Source organism: Canis lupus, chromosome 28, assembly GCF_048164855.1.
Source record: "Canis lupus baileyi chromosome 28, mCanLup2.hap1, whole genome shotgun sequence".
NCBI classification, from domain to species: domain Eukaryota; kingdom Metazoa; phylum Chordata; class Mammalia; order Carnivora; family Canidae; genus Canis; species Canis lupus.
In genome coordinates, this window is record NC_132865.1 from 25,924,626 (window position 1) to 25,940,973 (window position 16,348).

At 45.1% G+C, this 16,348-nt stretch overlaps 3 protein-coding genes across 18 annotated transcripts in view; 1 reads left to right on the forward strand and 2 right to left on the reverse strand.

Annotated features, from left to right (window-relative positions):
- Window positions 1-11,946, reverse strand: part of ADHFE1 (alcohol dehydrogenase iron containing 1) — a 43,556-nt gene extending 31,610 nt beyond the window's left edge. For 3 of the 12 annotated variants that reach the window (XR_012020108.1, XM_072804424.1, XM_072804427.1), the window contains exons 1-7: window positions 11,830-11,946; window positions 4,960-4,997; window positions 3,133-3,179; window positions 2,526-2,579; window positions 2,190-2,344; window positions 1,847-2,043; window positions 223-300 (exon numbers count right to left, since the gene is read on the reverse strand). Coding sequence is in view for 8 of the 12 variants with exons in the window: in XM_072804424.1 (XP_072660525.1) it covers window positions 223-300; window positions 1,847-2,043; window positions 2,190-2,344; window positions 2,526-2,579; window positions 3,133-3,179; window positions 4,960-4,997; window positions 11,830-11,888 (628 nt within the window). In the remaining 4 variants the exon portion in view is untranslated. Of the gene's footprint in view, window positions 1-222; window positions 301-1,846; window positions 2,044-2,189; window positions 2,345-2,525; window positions 2,580-3,132; window positions 3,180-4,959; window positions 4,998-7,361; window positions 9,041-11,402; window positions 11,623-11,829 lie in introns of those variants that run through there. The other 9 variants (XR_012020107.1, XR_012020106.1, XR_012020105.1 and 6 more) reach the window with 8 other exon arrangements.
- Window positions 11,947-13,355: 1,409 nt separating this feature from the next.
- Window positions 13,356-15,068, reverse strand: RRS1 (ribosome biogenesis regulator 1 homolog). The gene has a single exon (XM_072804435.1). It carries the CDS (start codon window positions 14,940-14,942, stop codon window positions 13,845-13,847), a length of 1,098 nt encoding a protein of 365 aa, XP_072660536.1. The 5' UTR covers window positions 14,943-15,068; the 3' UTR covers window positions 13,356-13,844.
- Window positions 13,789-16,348, forward strand: part of CRH (corticotropin releasing hormone) — a 201,973-nt gene continuing 199,413 nt past the window's right edge. For all 5 annotated transcript variants that reach the window (XM_072804452.1, XM_072804455.1, XM_072804451.1 and 2 more), the window contains exon 1: window positions 13,789-15,182. The gene's annotated coding sequence lies outside the window, so the exon portion shown is untranslated. The remainder of the gene's footprint in view (window positions 15,183-16,348) is intronic.

The following is a 16,348-nucleotide window of genomic DNA, read 5'->3' on the forward strand; positions in this document are numbered from 1 at the left end:
GTAACTGTCTAATAAACTTCAAAGAGAAGTTAAATTCTCTTTGAAGTTTATTAGACAATTTCATATTTTTATATGTATTGAAAAAAAAAGTGTGTATGCATACATACCCTTTCCTTAAATCTTTAAGTCCCTGATTTTTAAATATTAGGATTAAAGAAAAGAAGGTGGGGTTGAAAGGTAGGAGAGAGAATTAAACACAATTTTTATAGGCACAGTTCTTACCAGTTTTTACTTTCAAGGGTTCATAGTCAAAGATGGCAACTCCTGTAGTTTCACTCCCAGTTCCTGAGGTAGTTGGGACTTGAAAAAAATAATATTTAAATAAAGCATCTAAATAAGGGTCAGTGGAGATATTTAATTCAGCCTTAGGAAGCAAGGACCAAAGTTAGAGAAGGAAGCTTTGATGCCCCTATTGCTCACCAGATGTGTGTATCTATATTAATACACATGTATGCTTCACATGTGTCAGAGTCGTGTTAACATGCATGCATAATGGTATGCCTGTCAGCATTAACATGCATATTTAATGTGTATATGTGACGGCACTGTCTGCATTAATACACACACGTTTCACATGCATGGTGTCCGTGTCTGCATGACATGTAGGCATGTCTAACAAATATGTGCACTTTGATGAGTATGTGTGATATCTGTACCTGCATGAACACATATGTATGATGTCAGTGCCTGTGCCAACATGTATATGGGAATGACATGTATGTATGGTGTGTATGTTTAACATGCATGTGTAATGTCTGTTTCTGGGTCAACAGCGAGGAACTCTGGGAACTCTAGCACCAGGACTTAAGCAGCTGCAGCTGGGTATTCAAACACAGGCTGCTTGGCATCTCGGTTAGAAAACTCATATTTGCCTTCTCTAAAAGACATCTTTATTCCCTCTTGGCAGCAAGCACAGTAACGTTCTGCCTTCGCTGGGCTCCGTGGTTTTGTAGTTCTGTCAAGTTTCTAAACTTTACTAATCACCCCTCTGTGTGATGCTGACACAGTTTCACCAGAGGGTTCCATTTGCCAGACATCAATTATGTTGCTCCCTGCTGATTTCTCATTCACGTCAAAGCAGTTCATCTGCCTTCAACTTACTCCTATACCATCACAAGGCCCATTCACAGTGGGGGCTTATGGGGGGAGAAGAGAGAGGACAAAACTTTAGACAGATATTGTCCAGTTACCAGTTAGTGCATTTTAACTATAAAACTTTAAACAGTACTATGCTAACAGCCATAAAATAGGAGGGAAGAAAAGACCAAAAGATTCCAAGGTCTGCGTGGACAGATAAGCTATTTTGCTTTGGATTTGCGTATCTGTCCCCAGGGCAGCCAAAGAGCAGATGTTGCCCAGAGTGATGCAGCCATGCTGGCCACATGTCCCAGAGCAGAGACAAAGCCCCAGGTCAGCTGAAGAGCCATTGTGTGGAAGAAAGGGTTGAGTCAACATCAGAAAAATAATAGCCAATGTTCCCCTTATACTCCACAGTGGTTGGCAAAATGGGACAAAGCAGAGAGGGGTTTAGAAGACAAACCTGCCATTAGAGGGATATGATAATATGCGAACGATAACCTTCCCTCCTCCTTTACAAAGTGATTTCCTAGCATAAATCTGCAAACTTTCCTACCACTGACCCAAACTGCCTCCCTCTGTGCAATAATGAAAATCAGGATTTTAAACATAAGTGAACTGCAATCTATTCTGCTCTCTCAACAATGTACTATGCTGACATGAAGAAATCAGAAAGCTTCAGAAATGTATACCCTATAATTTCTTGCTTTCATTTTTCCTAAGGTCTTTTGCCAACTGCAAAATAAGACAGACAAACAACAGTCTTTACCTGCAATCAGAGGCTTAAGAGGCACAGACACAGGCTTTCCTTTCCCAATGGGGGCATTGACATAATCTAGGAAATCAGAGTGAGGGCTGGATGCATACAGATTAGCAGCTTTACAGGTGTCCATGGTGGAGCCACCACCAACAGCAACGTAGGCATCAAAAGCTCTCTTTTTGACAAACTCAATAGCTTCCATGAAACTTGGAGAAGGGAAAATAAAACCCATTATGTCATATTTTTTCAGGAATAAATTGCCACATAATTAAACAAGGCATGGAGCAAGTTTTAGGCAACAGTGATACATGTTGGCTTCTACAGAAAGTAAATAACAACAATAAAATAATACCTTCTATCAGTTGGTTCCACCCTCACATTATTGTAAACCTTAAAATTTATGCCATTCTTCACTAAGGAATCCATAACCATTTGTACAGGAGGGAGTTGGGAGAGGTTCTTGTCTGTCATCAAACAAACATTTTTAGCACCCATGTTTTGTAGGTCCTAAACAACAAAAATAATTTCTAATTAGGTTTAATTGACTGAGAACCATAATAGACTCTCTCTGGCAGACTTAACACTGTACATTTTTAAAAACAAAGGACTCAATTGTTGTCAATTTGCACTTGTTTTAAAAGATATGTAACATTTATAGTGGAAGATTGTGGAAATTTTAAATACTTGCCATTCCTACTTCCTTTGTAACTCCGGCTCCATATCTAATATTTGAAACGGCCATCTGGAAAAAAAAAAAAAAAAAGATTTAGGTGTAGGGTGTGTTTCATTTCTAAAAACCTATCAATGAAATGAATGTTTTTTTTATTGTATAGAGAATAAAGTAGATATTTCTTTGCATGGTCTTCATTTTAATTTATGACTCCTGAATTAGGAGGACACAAGAGATTTAAACAAATTATTATATAATAACAGTGTGATAAAAATTCGTAAGAATTCATTGCTCTTTTATCCTTGGTTCAAAAGATTACTTGGACCTCTTTTGGGATTGTTTTAATTGCAAAACTAAAGAAGATGTAACATACAACACATATAAGTTGGAGAATTTGTATAACTGGGAATTTGTCCTATTTTGACGGTTGAACAAAAGTCAGTATTCTAGCCATTACTCATGTTATCAGAAGATAACCCTAACAAGGTACTTTGCTATATAGAGTGATCAAATAATAAGATTAGGGAACACCAATTAATAGATTTCAAATGAGATAATAATGCATTAGCAAAATAGTATTTTTTCAAGTCATTCATAAAAGAAAGAATGGATTGATTATATCTACCTCAAAGGCATAATCTGTTGTTTTCCCAGAAGGTGGAAATCCAGGAGCTAGGAATATAGAAATTTGTATCAGAGTAAGCCTCAAAAACAAGGGAAAAATATTATTTGGTAGTAAATTGGTATTTCAGCAGTGAACATAAGCATTTCCCTTAAAGAGCCTTACCTAAAAAGAAAAGAAAAAGCCTTACCTAAAATATATTTTCCAGTTTCATTGTTGCCTGTCAAATTTTGAAATTAAAACCTATATTTTAAGAGAATGTAGTGCTAACCTGATGCTGATTGTCTGAAAATGAAGCCATTTAAAATATTTTCTTCATTGAAATTGAAGTCTAAAAATCCTCTAGAAAAAACAAACCCTCTAGACTCTGGAGTTGGATTACTGTTGGAGAACAACCATTAGTAAATTCATTAATTAGAGTCTTGCTTACAGTTCTTATAACAACTGTGATCAGTTGTTTGCATTAAATTTTTTTCCATGGAGGAAAAAATTATCACAGTAAGATATTTATATTTTTCAAGCTAAAGCCTGCAAAAACTTAGTTTTCTTTGTGAAATTTAATAAAATTTTGTACAAACGATATTTCTTTGTAATGTATCAGGTTCTAGTTACGGCAAAAATGATTTCCTGTTGTATTGGAACAAGTAGTTCCACTTGCATCACTCCTGGTCAGTGAGATTGAAAAAAAAATCTACAGCAACAATTTCCACTACCATTTTTTTATTTTTAAAGAACAAGTGACCACAACTAGACAATAGTCTACTTTTGGCTTTCTAAGGGCAAGGGTATCCTTAATGAAAATTCAAATTTCTTTGATTCTTATCAACTTTAAAGGAATATTCTATTCTTGCTACTGAAGTTTAGGAAAAGACATAAATTGAATACTAGAAAATAGTGAGATTATCTTCCTTTAAATTATTAATTGTATTCTCCCAAACAGGAGACTACTAATTCTTTGTTGAGATCAACTAAGAATTTGAAAGAACCAGCTGAAGACAAAATTCTGCATATGTTCATGAGGACCTAAAAGGCTGAGCATGCTTTCATCTAGTAGACAGTCAGTAATGACGGGAGGTCCCTTGGCTTGTCCTAAATGGTGAGCCACACCAGTGGCAGGAAAAAGTCTTCAGTCACTCTATCTGTTCTGCTCCCCAACAGGCTTCTCTAGGGTTCTGCTTAGTTTCCTGTACGGGCAGGCCCTCTCGTTTCCATTCTCACTGTGCTGTTTAGATTTGACCTTTCCTTCTAAGGGGTGAAATCAGTTTTTGTGTCAGTAATTCATGTGACATTCTGAGGACACATTGAAGCTACAATGAGCTTCCTGCTGCTCTTCGGACAATGGAGTTGGGAAGGATTAAGACGTTTGTGGGAACTGCAAACTTGTCATTATTTTTAATTACTATGAAATAGAATGTTAGTTTTTTTAACTGATACAAGTTTTTTTCTTCTAGGAGCGTCTGGTTTGTTCTTTAGCCATTTTCTTTCCTGAGATGTATCAAAACCTCCCAAAGATTTCATCTTGATTAATTCTGTTTAACTCAGACTACCTTAAAATCATATCTGTGCCACCAATTTTAGCTTTGGCAAATAATTCTATTTGAAATAGAAAAACATAGCATTAAATATATACTTGAGCCAAGCATATAATCAGTAGCATACGTTCAGCTACCATCATATAATCAGAACTACCTATTACCAGTTGCAAGTGAAAAGGCAACCATTTCAACTTTCCTCTCACATCCCTTGATTTATCCTTTGCCCAAGTATTATGAGTGCCAATGGAGGGATTGGAAATTTTGGCCACCTTAAAAACACAAAATGTATTATTACCTTGGGAGTAAGTATGAGAATGAGTTGGGCACTGGCATCTAGGGAAAAGGAAAAAAAGTTAACCCGGAAAACCAAAAGATAGGAGGCTTTAATGTAATCACATTGCATTCTAGTCTTGAGATGCAATCAAAGCAGTAGCTGCTGGCAAACGCTACATGGGAAAACCCAGAAATCATCGTGGACAAAAATCCACTCTGAGTCTTTCCAGGGTCGCAGGGTCATTCCTCCAGGAGTCATTCAATTGTTCAGGGCTTGATAAATGCCTGCGGGAAGCTGAGAGAAGCCCTCTGGGGATACAAAGTAGTTTGAGGTGGGGTCTCAGTGCTCCTATGAGGTCCCAGCTCTTTTCCCAGGTTAGGAGCTTTGACCAAAGTGACCCAAGGTTAATTACTCAATGCACCTGCCTTCCCCTTCCCCTCCACCCAGGGAACTTGTGTTTTCCCATTTTCTTGAGCCTGACTCTGGCCCGGGCCTCTGAGAAGCCCTCGGTGGGCCTGCAGGCCTCGGTGGTGCCCACCTGGGCCCTCCATCCTTTCTCCGCCGGCCCCGCGCCCCCACCCCGGGCTCCTCCACCTGCTGCTCCCCTGCTCGCTCCCCAGGGGCCTGAAGTGCGCCCAGGCCCGTCACTCTCCCCTCCGCAATCCCTCACGCCTCCGCGGTTCCCAGTCCCTTCTCCACCCTTGGCTCCGGCCCCCGCGCAGTCCCGCTCCCTGCCGTTCGCGGGGCGCTCCAACCTCGCAGCGGGGCTTTAGGTTTCTGTTTCCTGCCAGATGACCTGGTCCCAGAGGGGTCCCCGTAGACACGTGAGGCCGTAACTGCCCCGTCCTCCATCTCCCACCCCTCCCCACCCCCCTTCAAATCTGGAGCGAGAACATCTGAGGGGCAGAGTGGAGAAGGAAGCGAAGTGTTGAACTGCAGGGTGGTCGCGACCTCCAAAACCGACGAGGCGAAGCGGACGTGAACGCTACCGCGAGTCGAGGCTGCCACCTGCTGGACACGCCTGAGGACGCCACGTGCGGAGCGTCCCGGAGCGCCCCGGCCGGCCTGAGCCAGTCTCAGGTGGCTGCAGGGCAAACAGCAGGCAAGGCCAAGTCCTTCGCAGGTGGGCTTTCTTTGGAGAATTTTCCCTGCTTTGCACCCTCCAAGGACCAGAAAGCGGAGGCAAAGGGATGAAAACATCCAGTCTCAGAACTTTCCAGTACCTCGGGCTGTGGGAACACAGGCTTTCTACACCCTTCCCCTCTTCTTTTTATTTTATATTTTTAAGGTTCTGAGGCCGCCTCAACTAATCATTTCTACTTCTTACTTGTGGTTTGAATCCCATCCTCTTTTGCCTCCTTAGTACTTCTATCTGTCCTGTGTTCCCTGGTGTTCCCCCTCACTCAATCTTTGTCGTATTTAAGAGTTTGATGCTTCAAAGCCTCAACCTCTTGTCCCCTCTGGCTTGCTCACCCTCTCTGGGTCTCCTCCCCTGGCCTAGGTCTGGTGGCTCTATTTTCTTGCCTCCCACGCATTGCTTGGTCCCCTGAAATCTGGCTGTTGTCTCAGCAAGTCCCAGCTTTCTTGCTGTATCCTTATTCTCAGACCCACCCCCCCACCAAGCACCTTATTCTCCTAGCAATGAACACTGTGGGCCACCCCCTCCTCAGGTGGGTGAAATGCTTTCCTCGTTTTCCAGGACTCCCTACTCTCCTGGGTTTCTTCTAATTATTCTTTCTCCAGCTCCTTTTCCACTCCACTCATTCCTTAAATGTTGGGTTCTATCCTGGGCTCACCCCTCACCCTTTATAGCAAACCACCTGTCAAGCCCCCCCCCCCCCCCCCCCCCCCCAGTATTTCTATACCCAAATCCATCCACTTCTCTTGGGTCCTCTGCCAATCTCTGGTTTCAGTGTCATCTCTCATCTGGATAATGACAGTGTTCCTAACAAGCTTCTCTTGGTTCTACCATTGCCACACAGTGGTCAGGGGCTTATTTCCAATGATGCTTCACTTCCCCCTCCCATGGCTCTTTGGATAAAGTTCAGATCTGGCCCTGCCTCACCAGCCCAGCTAATCTCTCTAGCCTGGTCCCTCGTCTTGCTCCATCTCTGGAGTTCTGGGAAAATTTGTTCTTTTCCTTGAATGGGCTACATATTCTCTTTTGTGCCTCCAGAACTTTATCCTTGTTATTTCCTCTGCCAGGAACATGTTTCCTCCTCTTCTTCTGCGTAATTTGTGTCCTTTCCCCCTGGGCAAGCCTGGAGGCCCCAGGCAGGCACTCTCCCTCTGTGGTCTGTACCATGCCTCCCTCCCCATTAGAACCATTATCACACTGTATTATTGGTATTGTTGTGTGTCTTTTCCTGCCAAGACACAGAACATGAGCTGTGGTAGGGAGAACAGATTGTGGGCTCCCCCACCTTCTTAGGATAGCCGGAAACCACTGATGGGGCTTTTCTACACCTCCTGAGAAGCAGAAGAAACCAGGGTTAGAGCAAGGCTCTCATCTCCCCACCCTCTGGCTCTGGCCTGATGATTCTGGCCTTCCTCCGGGTATCACTGGCCAAGATAAACTGGCCAAGCTTTCAACCAAGGTCAGCCCCTCTCCTGTCCACTAAATCTTAGCCTGCTTCATTTAGCTGACTATACCTGCTCTAATTTCTCTTTTCCAATTCTCTCTGGGACCCCATCCAACTGACCTTTGGGCTATGACTCCACTAACAGCTTACCAGGTCACTAATGCCCTTCACCTTGCTAATAAACCACTCAGTTCTCAGTTCAGTCCTCATCTTGCCCAACCTGTCAGCGGCATCCTATTCACTCCCTTCTCTCTGGAAACACTTTCTTCCCTTGCCTTCCAGGCTGCTCCTGGCCTAGTTTCTTTTCATGCTATTTACTCTGAATGCTGGAGAGTCCCAGGGTTCGGCCTGTGGATCCTTCTCTTTTCTTTCCACTCTCCCTCCCTGAGTGACCTCACCGTGTCACATGGCCTTGAAGGCCTTCCATGCTGATGGTTTCCACTGCCATCGTTCTGGTTTAGATGTCTTGCTTGAACTTCAGATTCAGTTGCTTACTTGACGTCTCCACTCAATGTCTATTAAGTATTTCATATTTTCCCTGCCGAAGACTCAGCTCCTGGTCTTCCCTTAAAGCCTCTTCCCTACCCCAGTTTAATGGCAACTTCATCCTTCCAGTTGTTTAGGACAAAAAACCTCAGGCTCATCCTTGGCCACCTACCCACCCCCTCCTGCCCGGCCCTCAACATCTCTGACCTCATGTTGCCCTCACTCACTCTGTTCCATTCACCATGTTCTGAAACCATTCTTGTGTTCTCCGCCTTCAAGTACCTCCCCAGAGAGCCACATGGCTCAGTCCTTCCTTCCACTGGTCTTCCAGTAACAGTTGCCTTCTCAGTGTGGTTGGCTGAGACCCTGAGGATATTCAGGTCTTAATACCTGGAACCTGCAAATGTTATAAAGCTAAAGGAATTCTATAGATGTGATTAAAGACTTTGAGATGGAAAGATTATCCTGGATTATTTGGGTGGACCAAAAATGTAATCAGCAGCAGCCTTATAAGAGAGACGGAAGGAGATTTGACATAAAGAAGGTCGACGTGACCACTGAAGCAAGTTGCTACATTGCTGGCTGTGACAATGCAGAAAGGAGCTATGATCCATGGTTGCAAAAAAGGGCAGCTCTAGAAGCTGGAAAGAGGAAGGTAACGGATTCTCTTCTAGAGCCTCTGAATGGAGTGTTGCCTTTTTACACCTTGATTTTGGTCCAGTAAAACGAATTTTGGGAAAAATTGGAGTTAGAGTTTCAGAACTCTAACAGAATAAATGTATGTTGCTTTAAGCTACCAAGTTCATGATAATTTGTTACAGCAGCAGTAACAAACTAATAATAGGTCTTCTCTGGCTATCTTCTCTAAAATTGCACCCTCTCCTCCAACAACCCATCCTCCTTTACTTTCTTTTTAATACCTATCAACATGTAATATGCTCTACATTTTACTAGCTTATTGTCTACCCCATCTGCCCCACCTTCACACTTAGCACCAGGGATGTTTTGTTTCTTGCTGTACCCCAGGGATGAGAACACTGCAAATCGGGATCCCTGGGTGGCGCAGCGGTTTGGCGCCTACCTTTGGCCCAGGGCGCGATCCTGGAGACCCGGGATCGAATCCCACATCAGGCTCCCGGTGCATGGAGCCTGCTTCTCCCTCTGCCTGTGTCTCTGCCTCTCTCTCTCTCTCTGTGACTATCATAAATAAATAAAAGTTAAAAAAAAAAAGAATCTTGGATTATTAGTTTAAAAAAAAAAAAAAGAACACTGCAAATCTGCAGTGAATGTGGAGTCCTTCCTTCCTGGCCATGTTCCTGTTCTTTAATACTGGCTCCTTTTCCTCCATTCAGAGTGCAAATCATTTGCAAATCCAAGTGCCTAAGGAGGCTGGTAGATAATGTAAATGAGAGATCAGAGCTGCTGGCAGTCTGTGTAGCTCTTGTGCAGAATGAGTGGTGGGCTGTATGCCAGGGTGTCTCAGGAAGCTGAAATGCTTGCCGTGTTCAAAGAAGGCAGCCACCACTTCACTTCAGCCCCGGCAGACTTTCCAGATGAAATGTGGGCCCAATGATGCCATTTCCCAATTTTCCAAGATTTTTATCTGAAATTTCCAACTTTCTAAATGCATAACCTATTAAAAAAATAAGCTCCATTTTGCCATTCCTGCTTTAACACTGCTGCTCTTGGGGACCTCATTCTCTTCTTTGCAGTTTCCAAAGACATCTGCTTCCACACCTAGTTTCAATTGTCCGCTATACACGTGACTGAGTTCCAATTCACTTCTGAGCTCTAGAAAAATATAATCAATTACCTGTTGATGGTCTTCTTCACCTGGATATACCTGAGACATGTCCAATTTGAAGTTCCTAAGGTAAGTTATCTTCCTCCTAAAGCTAACCCTCTCATAGTCCCTATCTTGGTAACTGGGCCTAATGTTTACCTGAAACCTTACCCAGAAACTCCAACCTTTCTTTCCATCTCACTAATCAGATAGAAAATCCTGATTTTAACGAACTCTTCAATATTTCTCATATCTACACCTTGTACCAGCTGCTTCTCCTTGGTACCTGAAGCCATCATCTTTTAGCTGGAGCATTACAATTACTTCTAGTCTTTCCTCTCCACTGTACACTGCCACCAGAAAGCTCTAACATAATTCTAATCATGCCACCCTCGTCATTCAACCATTCCAAAACCACGTTCTACAGGACACTGGTTCCAAGGGATATGAATGCTGTTGCTAGATAAAAAACTTTATGATAACACAGATTTAGAACAGAGTTTTTTTTTTTTTAATTTTTTTTTTTTTTTTTTTTAAATTTATGATAGTCACACAGAGAGAGAGAGGCAGAGACACAGGCAGAGGGAGAAGCAGGCTCCATGCACCGGGAGCCCGACGTGGGATTCGATCCCGGGTCTCCAGGATCGCGCCCTGGGCCAAAGGCAGGCGCCAAACCGCTGCGCCACCCAGGGATCCCTAGAACAGAGTTTTTAAAAAGGTTTTTTTTTTTTTTTTTTTTTTTTACCTTGTAGGACTTTTCAGAGCCTTTCATGTGCTAATTATCCTGACTCCACAAAAGCACTAGGCTTTTGAGCAGTTACACATTTATTTAGCCATGGACACATTTAGCTTTTTTTCCATGAGGCATCACAAAGTATTAGTGTTTCACAGTGAGAGCTATTGCTTCCATAGCTTTCCATCATCTATAGGACATAATTCAAATTCTTCAGCATAGGACTAAGAACGGGACTGTAAAGCTAGAATATCTGGGTTCAAATTATGACTGTGTCATTTGCTTAGCTGTGTGACACTGGACAAATTCCTTTTTTTCATGATTTTATTACTTTTTAAAATCTGTAATATGAAGATAATAATACAATATGGCATAGGGTTGTTGTAAGGATTACAGGACATGTAAAGTATGTAGGGCAGTACCTGGCACATAGTAAGTGCCTAAGGAGTGCTATATTCTTGTTCAGGGTCTGTCTTCTCCATCTTCACCTCCTATGAAGGTAAGTCTGGATTTAATTACTTTTAGATCCTGGAACTACATCTCTTGCCAACAGTGCTGCTCTTCCCAGTCACCAGAAATTCTTCTCTAGTCCCCCTTCTTTCACCTTATCTCTACTTGGTAGCTCAAAATTTTACATGTTTTCCCAGGCTGACTTGGGCATTCGCACATTCCACAAGTATTTACCAGGTGGCTACTATACACCTTGCATTGCTAGAGGGGGAGTCAGATATGTAATAACGTTTAATACCCTGACTCCTTGCACATGCCAGGGCGGCGAAGCTCCTGGTGATTTCTCACATCTGTCTTTCTCCTCTGCACTCCCTGTCCCCTGCGTTCCCCACAGGCCCATTTCACAAACCCTGTCCCCTCATCCAACTACCTGCTAGACTTTAAACTGCTCCAGAGTCTTTCACCTTTGTATCCCCAGCACCTAGAATAGTTTTTGGCACAAAACATACACCCAGTACAAATGTGTTGATGGGGTACGTGAATCTGTCTCGGTCACTGCCCTGCAATGGCTGTCACTACACGGGACAGGCAGGCACCGTCCTCTCCCGGCCTTATATCCTTAACGGTAAATAAGCCGGGTACCACCGCCTCGGTGCTCTGCGCGTGGTTGGGGCACGCCGCTACCACCCGACCCACCTGACCACGGCTCCGACGTGGAGCGGGCACGCGCAACGCTCTCCCCTTCCCCAAGGTAGGACACGTGGGGCCCGGGCGGGTCGCACCCAGCGGGGCTGCGCGGGCCCGGCGGCATCCTCCGGTCCCCCGCCCGCCCCCCGGCCCGCCGGCCCCGCACTCACGCTGCTCGCTGCAGTAGCCTCAGCAAGTGCGCGGCCCGGGCGCGGGCGGCCGCAGCCATGGCTGCGCAGTCTTCCTTCCAGGAGCCGCCCCTCCGCCCCCGCCGCCGGCCAATCCCGGCGCCGCCCTCCCGCCCCCGCCCACTCGGCCGAGCCTGCCCACCCCCTCTGCTGACTCTCCGGCCCCGGCGGTAGCCTTCTTTGAATCAGGACCATTTTCCCACGAGTCAAAATCTCATCCACCTCTGAAATTGCCGTAAAGGTAACTGCTCTGTAGGATCTTTGGACTTCCTTAAGTCTCTCTACTTAAACGCCTTTATTTCACATGTTGGGTATAGGGCAAAGGGAGAGAAACGAGGGCTTTTCCCACTGATTCCTTTAAAATGCTACTTTGCCTTCCTATTTTCCAAATAAGTTATTAAGACATTGCATGTAAGCTGTTTTAATAATAAATAAGGACCTTGCAAAAAGCCCAGGGATTATTTTATACAGGGCCAGGGCTGTGTGCAACTGCTAAATCAAAAGTCTAAAACAAAAAAAAAAAAAACCCAGAAAACTCCCAAAACAGTAACAACGAAACACCCTGGGCAGTTGAGAACTTAAAATGTGTTAAGTGCTCTAGAATAGCTTTTGGTGAAGTTAAGGTACCGTTAAATGGTTTCATCAGTAGTCACCAACTTTTCATGATCACACTCTACGGCTTAGCAGGGCCAAGTGTTCCACCTCACAGTGGGAGAGCTGATCAATGATGGCAAAGTTCAACTTCAACTTAATCACAAATTATCCTAACATAGTATCAATTTAACATCTGTGTTTATAGTAATATATGTAATTTGAATTAATCTTTTCTTCTATAGCAATTTCTAAAGACGACATAAAAGTGAGGCAACACTGAAAAAGGACAAAGTGAACTCCCAATTTAAATTTCCTATCAACTACAAGACGGAAAAAACAGAGTGGCTCATGAGTCTCCCCTGGATTCTAGATGTACTATGAATCCTTTTCAGTAGGTACTGATTTACTAAGATCAATTAGGGAACGAGGCCCATAAAAGCTATAAACATTTGACCTCCTAATTAAACCAGTTAAGGTCAGTTTGACAAATGAATAAAAAATAACAGTGTTCCAGTTAAAGATCTGGTGGGTTTATCTCTTCTCAAAATAGATCCTACCTGAAGTTAAAAAAAAAAAAAAAATTGGGACATAAATGTTGAAAACATTTAAGTATTTTCTGGATTAATGAGGATTATTATCATTATTTAGTGAAGCCCAAATTTATAATTTACCATAAATGTTTTCACAGTAATAAAAAGCATAAAATCCTTTTTCAAAGAGACAGCAGTTGTACAGCACTTTCAATATTACATCTGTTACTTATTAGAAAAAACTCTTACTTCTTTTGGTATCACTGAAATCACCATAAATTACCCGCTTTATATTTTTTAGAAAGCAAATTAAAATAATGTTAATAAGGTATCCCCTGGCTTTACTTAGAATTTCTACCAATAGCCAAAATGTCAAAAGCGACATTAGATACACACTTTTATTAATTAAATAACTTTCATAAGAGTTACTTGTAAGTCATTTTAAATTGTAATCTTTCTGTCCCCTCCCCCTTGCTTTGATACACTCCTTTGTTATAAAAATAATGCAGAAATCAAATGTAAGTCTGAAAAACGACCAACTTTCCCTCAGTTTCCAAAGTCAAAAAGAAAAAAAAATACGTCTTTAAAAATAGAACTCATTCCCAGTTTCCACTGAATTCTTTCCTTGATTCTTAGGTCCTCAAATACATCCTTTAATCTCCAGCCAATTCTTGGTTGTGGGAAAAACACTACCTTGTAGAGTCCAGCATTTACATACTATCCTGGGGGGCGTGAGGAGGGCAGCCTATCCCTTCAACCTCAAGCTCAGTGAAGGCAGCACATCTTTTTCAACATTCCTGGCCTCCCAACCCAGTAACTAGAACTTAACATTTTGTACAGTTCTTCGTTTACAGACGGGTCCGAGGGTGAAAATTACTTTCTTCTTTTCCCTCCTTGGTGTTGCCCTCCTTTCCTCTTGCCGCCCAAACGAGGCGGCCCAGAGTTCATCTTGCCTCCCAAGCCCCCCTTTCTCTTCCCGGCCTGGCTGGGCGGGGCACCTTTCCTCTGGCCCCCAGGGCCCTGCCGGCCGCCTTTTCTCTTGCCCTTCTGGCTCATTTTCCTCCTCTTTGCAGCCTCCTCTTGGTCCTCTTCCCTCATCTGTTTATTGGTGGCCCTCGTCACGTCCAGCTGAGGTTTTTTGCTGTTCATCACCCGCAGCATCTCCAACTGGCTCTTCTTCTCAGCTGCAAAGTCCCCGAAAAGGGGCTGAAACTTCCTCTTCTTGCCGGAGCTGCGGGGCGCCTTCTCCTTGGGCAAGCGCTCCTGGAAACGCCCCACAGAGGCGGTGGAGACCTTGGCCACCTGCATGGCGCGGCCCAATTCCTCCTTACTCTGGTGTCCGGTAGGGTGCATGCCGGCCGCACTGGGCAGCTGCATCTTGTGCGCGCGAGCCAGGTTACGCAGCCGGTTCAGCTCATTCTTAGCCACGCGTTCCTTCTTGGCTTGGATCCGCTTGGCGAACTGGTCCTCTAAGGGGTCGGCACCGCCGGGCACCTCGATCAACCATTCCTTGGTGTCATCCCGAGCGCGCTGGTAGCCCCAGCGGCGTCGCCATTGGCCACTCACCTCGTCCCACACCAGATTGGTCTTCTTCTTGGGACGGATGCCCTTGAGCCGCGCGAACTGCTGCCAGCGTGTAAGCGGCCGCGGCCGGGGCACCGGCTTCTCGCGCGGCAGGCGCGTGGTGGGCTCCGGCAGGCGTGCCACCAGCGCCTCCTCCACGCGCTCCGTGGGCAGCTGCCACAGCTGGTTGATGAGCAGTTGCGTGTTGTCCCGCGCCAGGGCCTGCAGCTCCGCCTCCGGCGAGGGTCCCGCGCGCCGCAGCCCCGCTGGGGGGTTCGGGTCAGAGGCCAGCAGGTTACCCAGGTCGAACTCCAGCTCCAGCTCCTTGTGCACCGTGATGCGCTGCAGCTTCTCTGCCTCGTCCCGCTCCGCCTTTGCCAGCAGCTCCTCCACGCTCGGGCCCTCCATGGCTCGGCCTCGGCTCCCTCGCTCCGGGAAAGCACTTCAGAGCCCCTCTTGCCAACGCCGGCTCTCGCCCCGGCAACGCAAGCACGTGCGGCCGCCGAGACGCTCGTTCCGGAAGAGAAAGCTTCGCTTCCGGGGCACCCGGAACAGGCTCCCAGTCCCGGCAAGCCGAGGAAAGGCCGGCAGAGAGCGGTGTTGGAGAGCAGATGGGATTCCCGGAGGCCCTTCGGCGGGAGCCCGGAGGTAGGCGGTGCTGGCCCAGGAGTCTGGACTACATTTTCCAGGGCTAACTGGGGCTGTGGCTCCCAGGATGCAGCGGCGTAAGGGGCGGTGCAAATTTTGGACGTCGAGTTCGAGGGCTCCGCGAGCGACTGCTAACAATTTCAGTGTAAAATCAGTTCACGAGATGTTTTCGCTTCTGGGACTAGATAAATTATATTTTACCCGAGCCCAGACCCGTTCATGGGGGGTGGGGGTGGGGGTGGGGGTGCGGGGAGTCCTAGGTGTGGGCCGAGAGACACGTCCCACAACTGCACATAAAGCTAACTGTGGAAGATTTGGTTTGTTTTCCAGGCGAACGGGCCCTGGCAATTAGATTTCATCCTCTCCAGGCTTGTGGCAAAAGAGCGCTGGGCTCTGCAGTGAGACTGCGCGAGTTCCAACCCTGCTGTTGGACCTTCGGGTATTTGGGCCTATTTTTAAAAACCTGTAAGATGTGGTGGTAATAGCACTTACCTCTTAGGGCTGTTTCAAGGATAAATGAGTTAATATGTCTCTGGGGGAGCTCGGTATGGAACATAAGAGGGCGCAACAAATGTTAACGAAATACCAATTATTACTCTTTCTAATCGCTCTGGGAGTAGGCTAAAGAGGCAGTGTTATACGGTGATCATACACCCGGTTCTTGGGTCAGATGACCTAGAATCTCGTTTTACAGTACCTGCTTTGGACAGATTGTTTAACCTAAGCCCAACTCATGAGTGGAAAATATGAAACATTAGTTCCCGGTATGTTAGCCGTTGTTAATCACGGTATTCCACTGATGGCAAAGGAAGGCTCAGAGAAGGAAAATGACTTATCTAAGGTTATACAACTGGGAAACGTGGGAGCAGGAATGGTCTTAACTCTGGCTTTAACACGATTGACATATTCTCTGCAATGTTTTCAGGCTCTTGATACATAAAATGTGTGGTCTGTTGCCCAGCAGCCTAGCATCACCTGAGAAGTTGTTGGAATTGCAGAGTCTCTGGCCTCAACCCAGGCGCAATGGTTCAGAACCTTCATTTTAACAAAATCTCTGGGTAATGAGTATGTACACCACGTTTAGGAGGCACAGTGCTGATTGTGTGGCTTACAGGTTTGGTTTTGTTTTTTTAATGGGAAGTTAGGAGTTGTAAAGAGGGGGTTAT

Bases quoted from the DNA above. Each gene is read 5' to 3' on its own strand.
- RRS1 (XM_072804435.1), bottom strand. From the start codon at position 14,942: ATGGAGGGCCCGAGCGTGGAGGAGCTGCTGGCAAAGGCGGAGCGGGAC.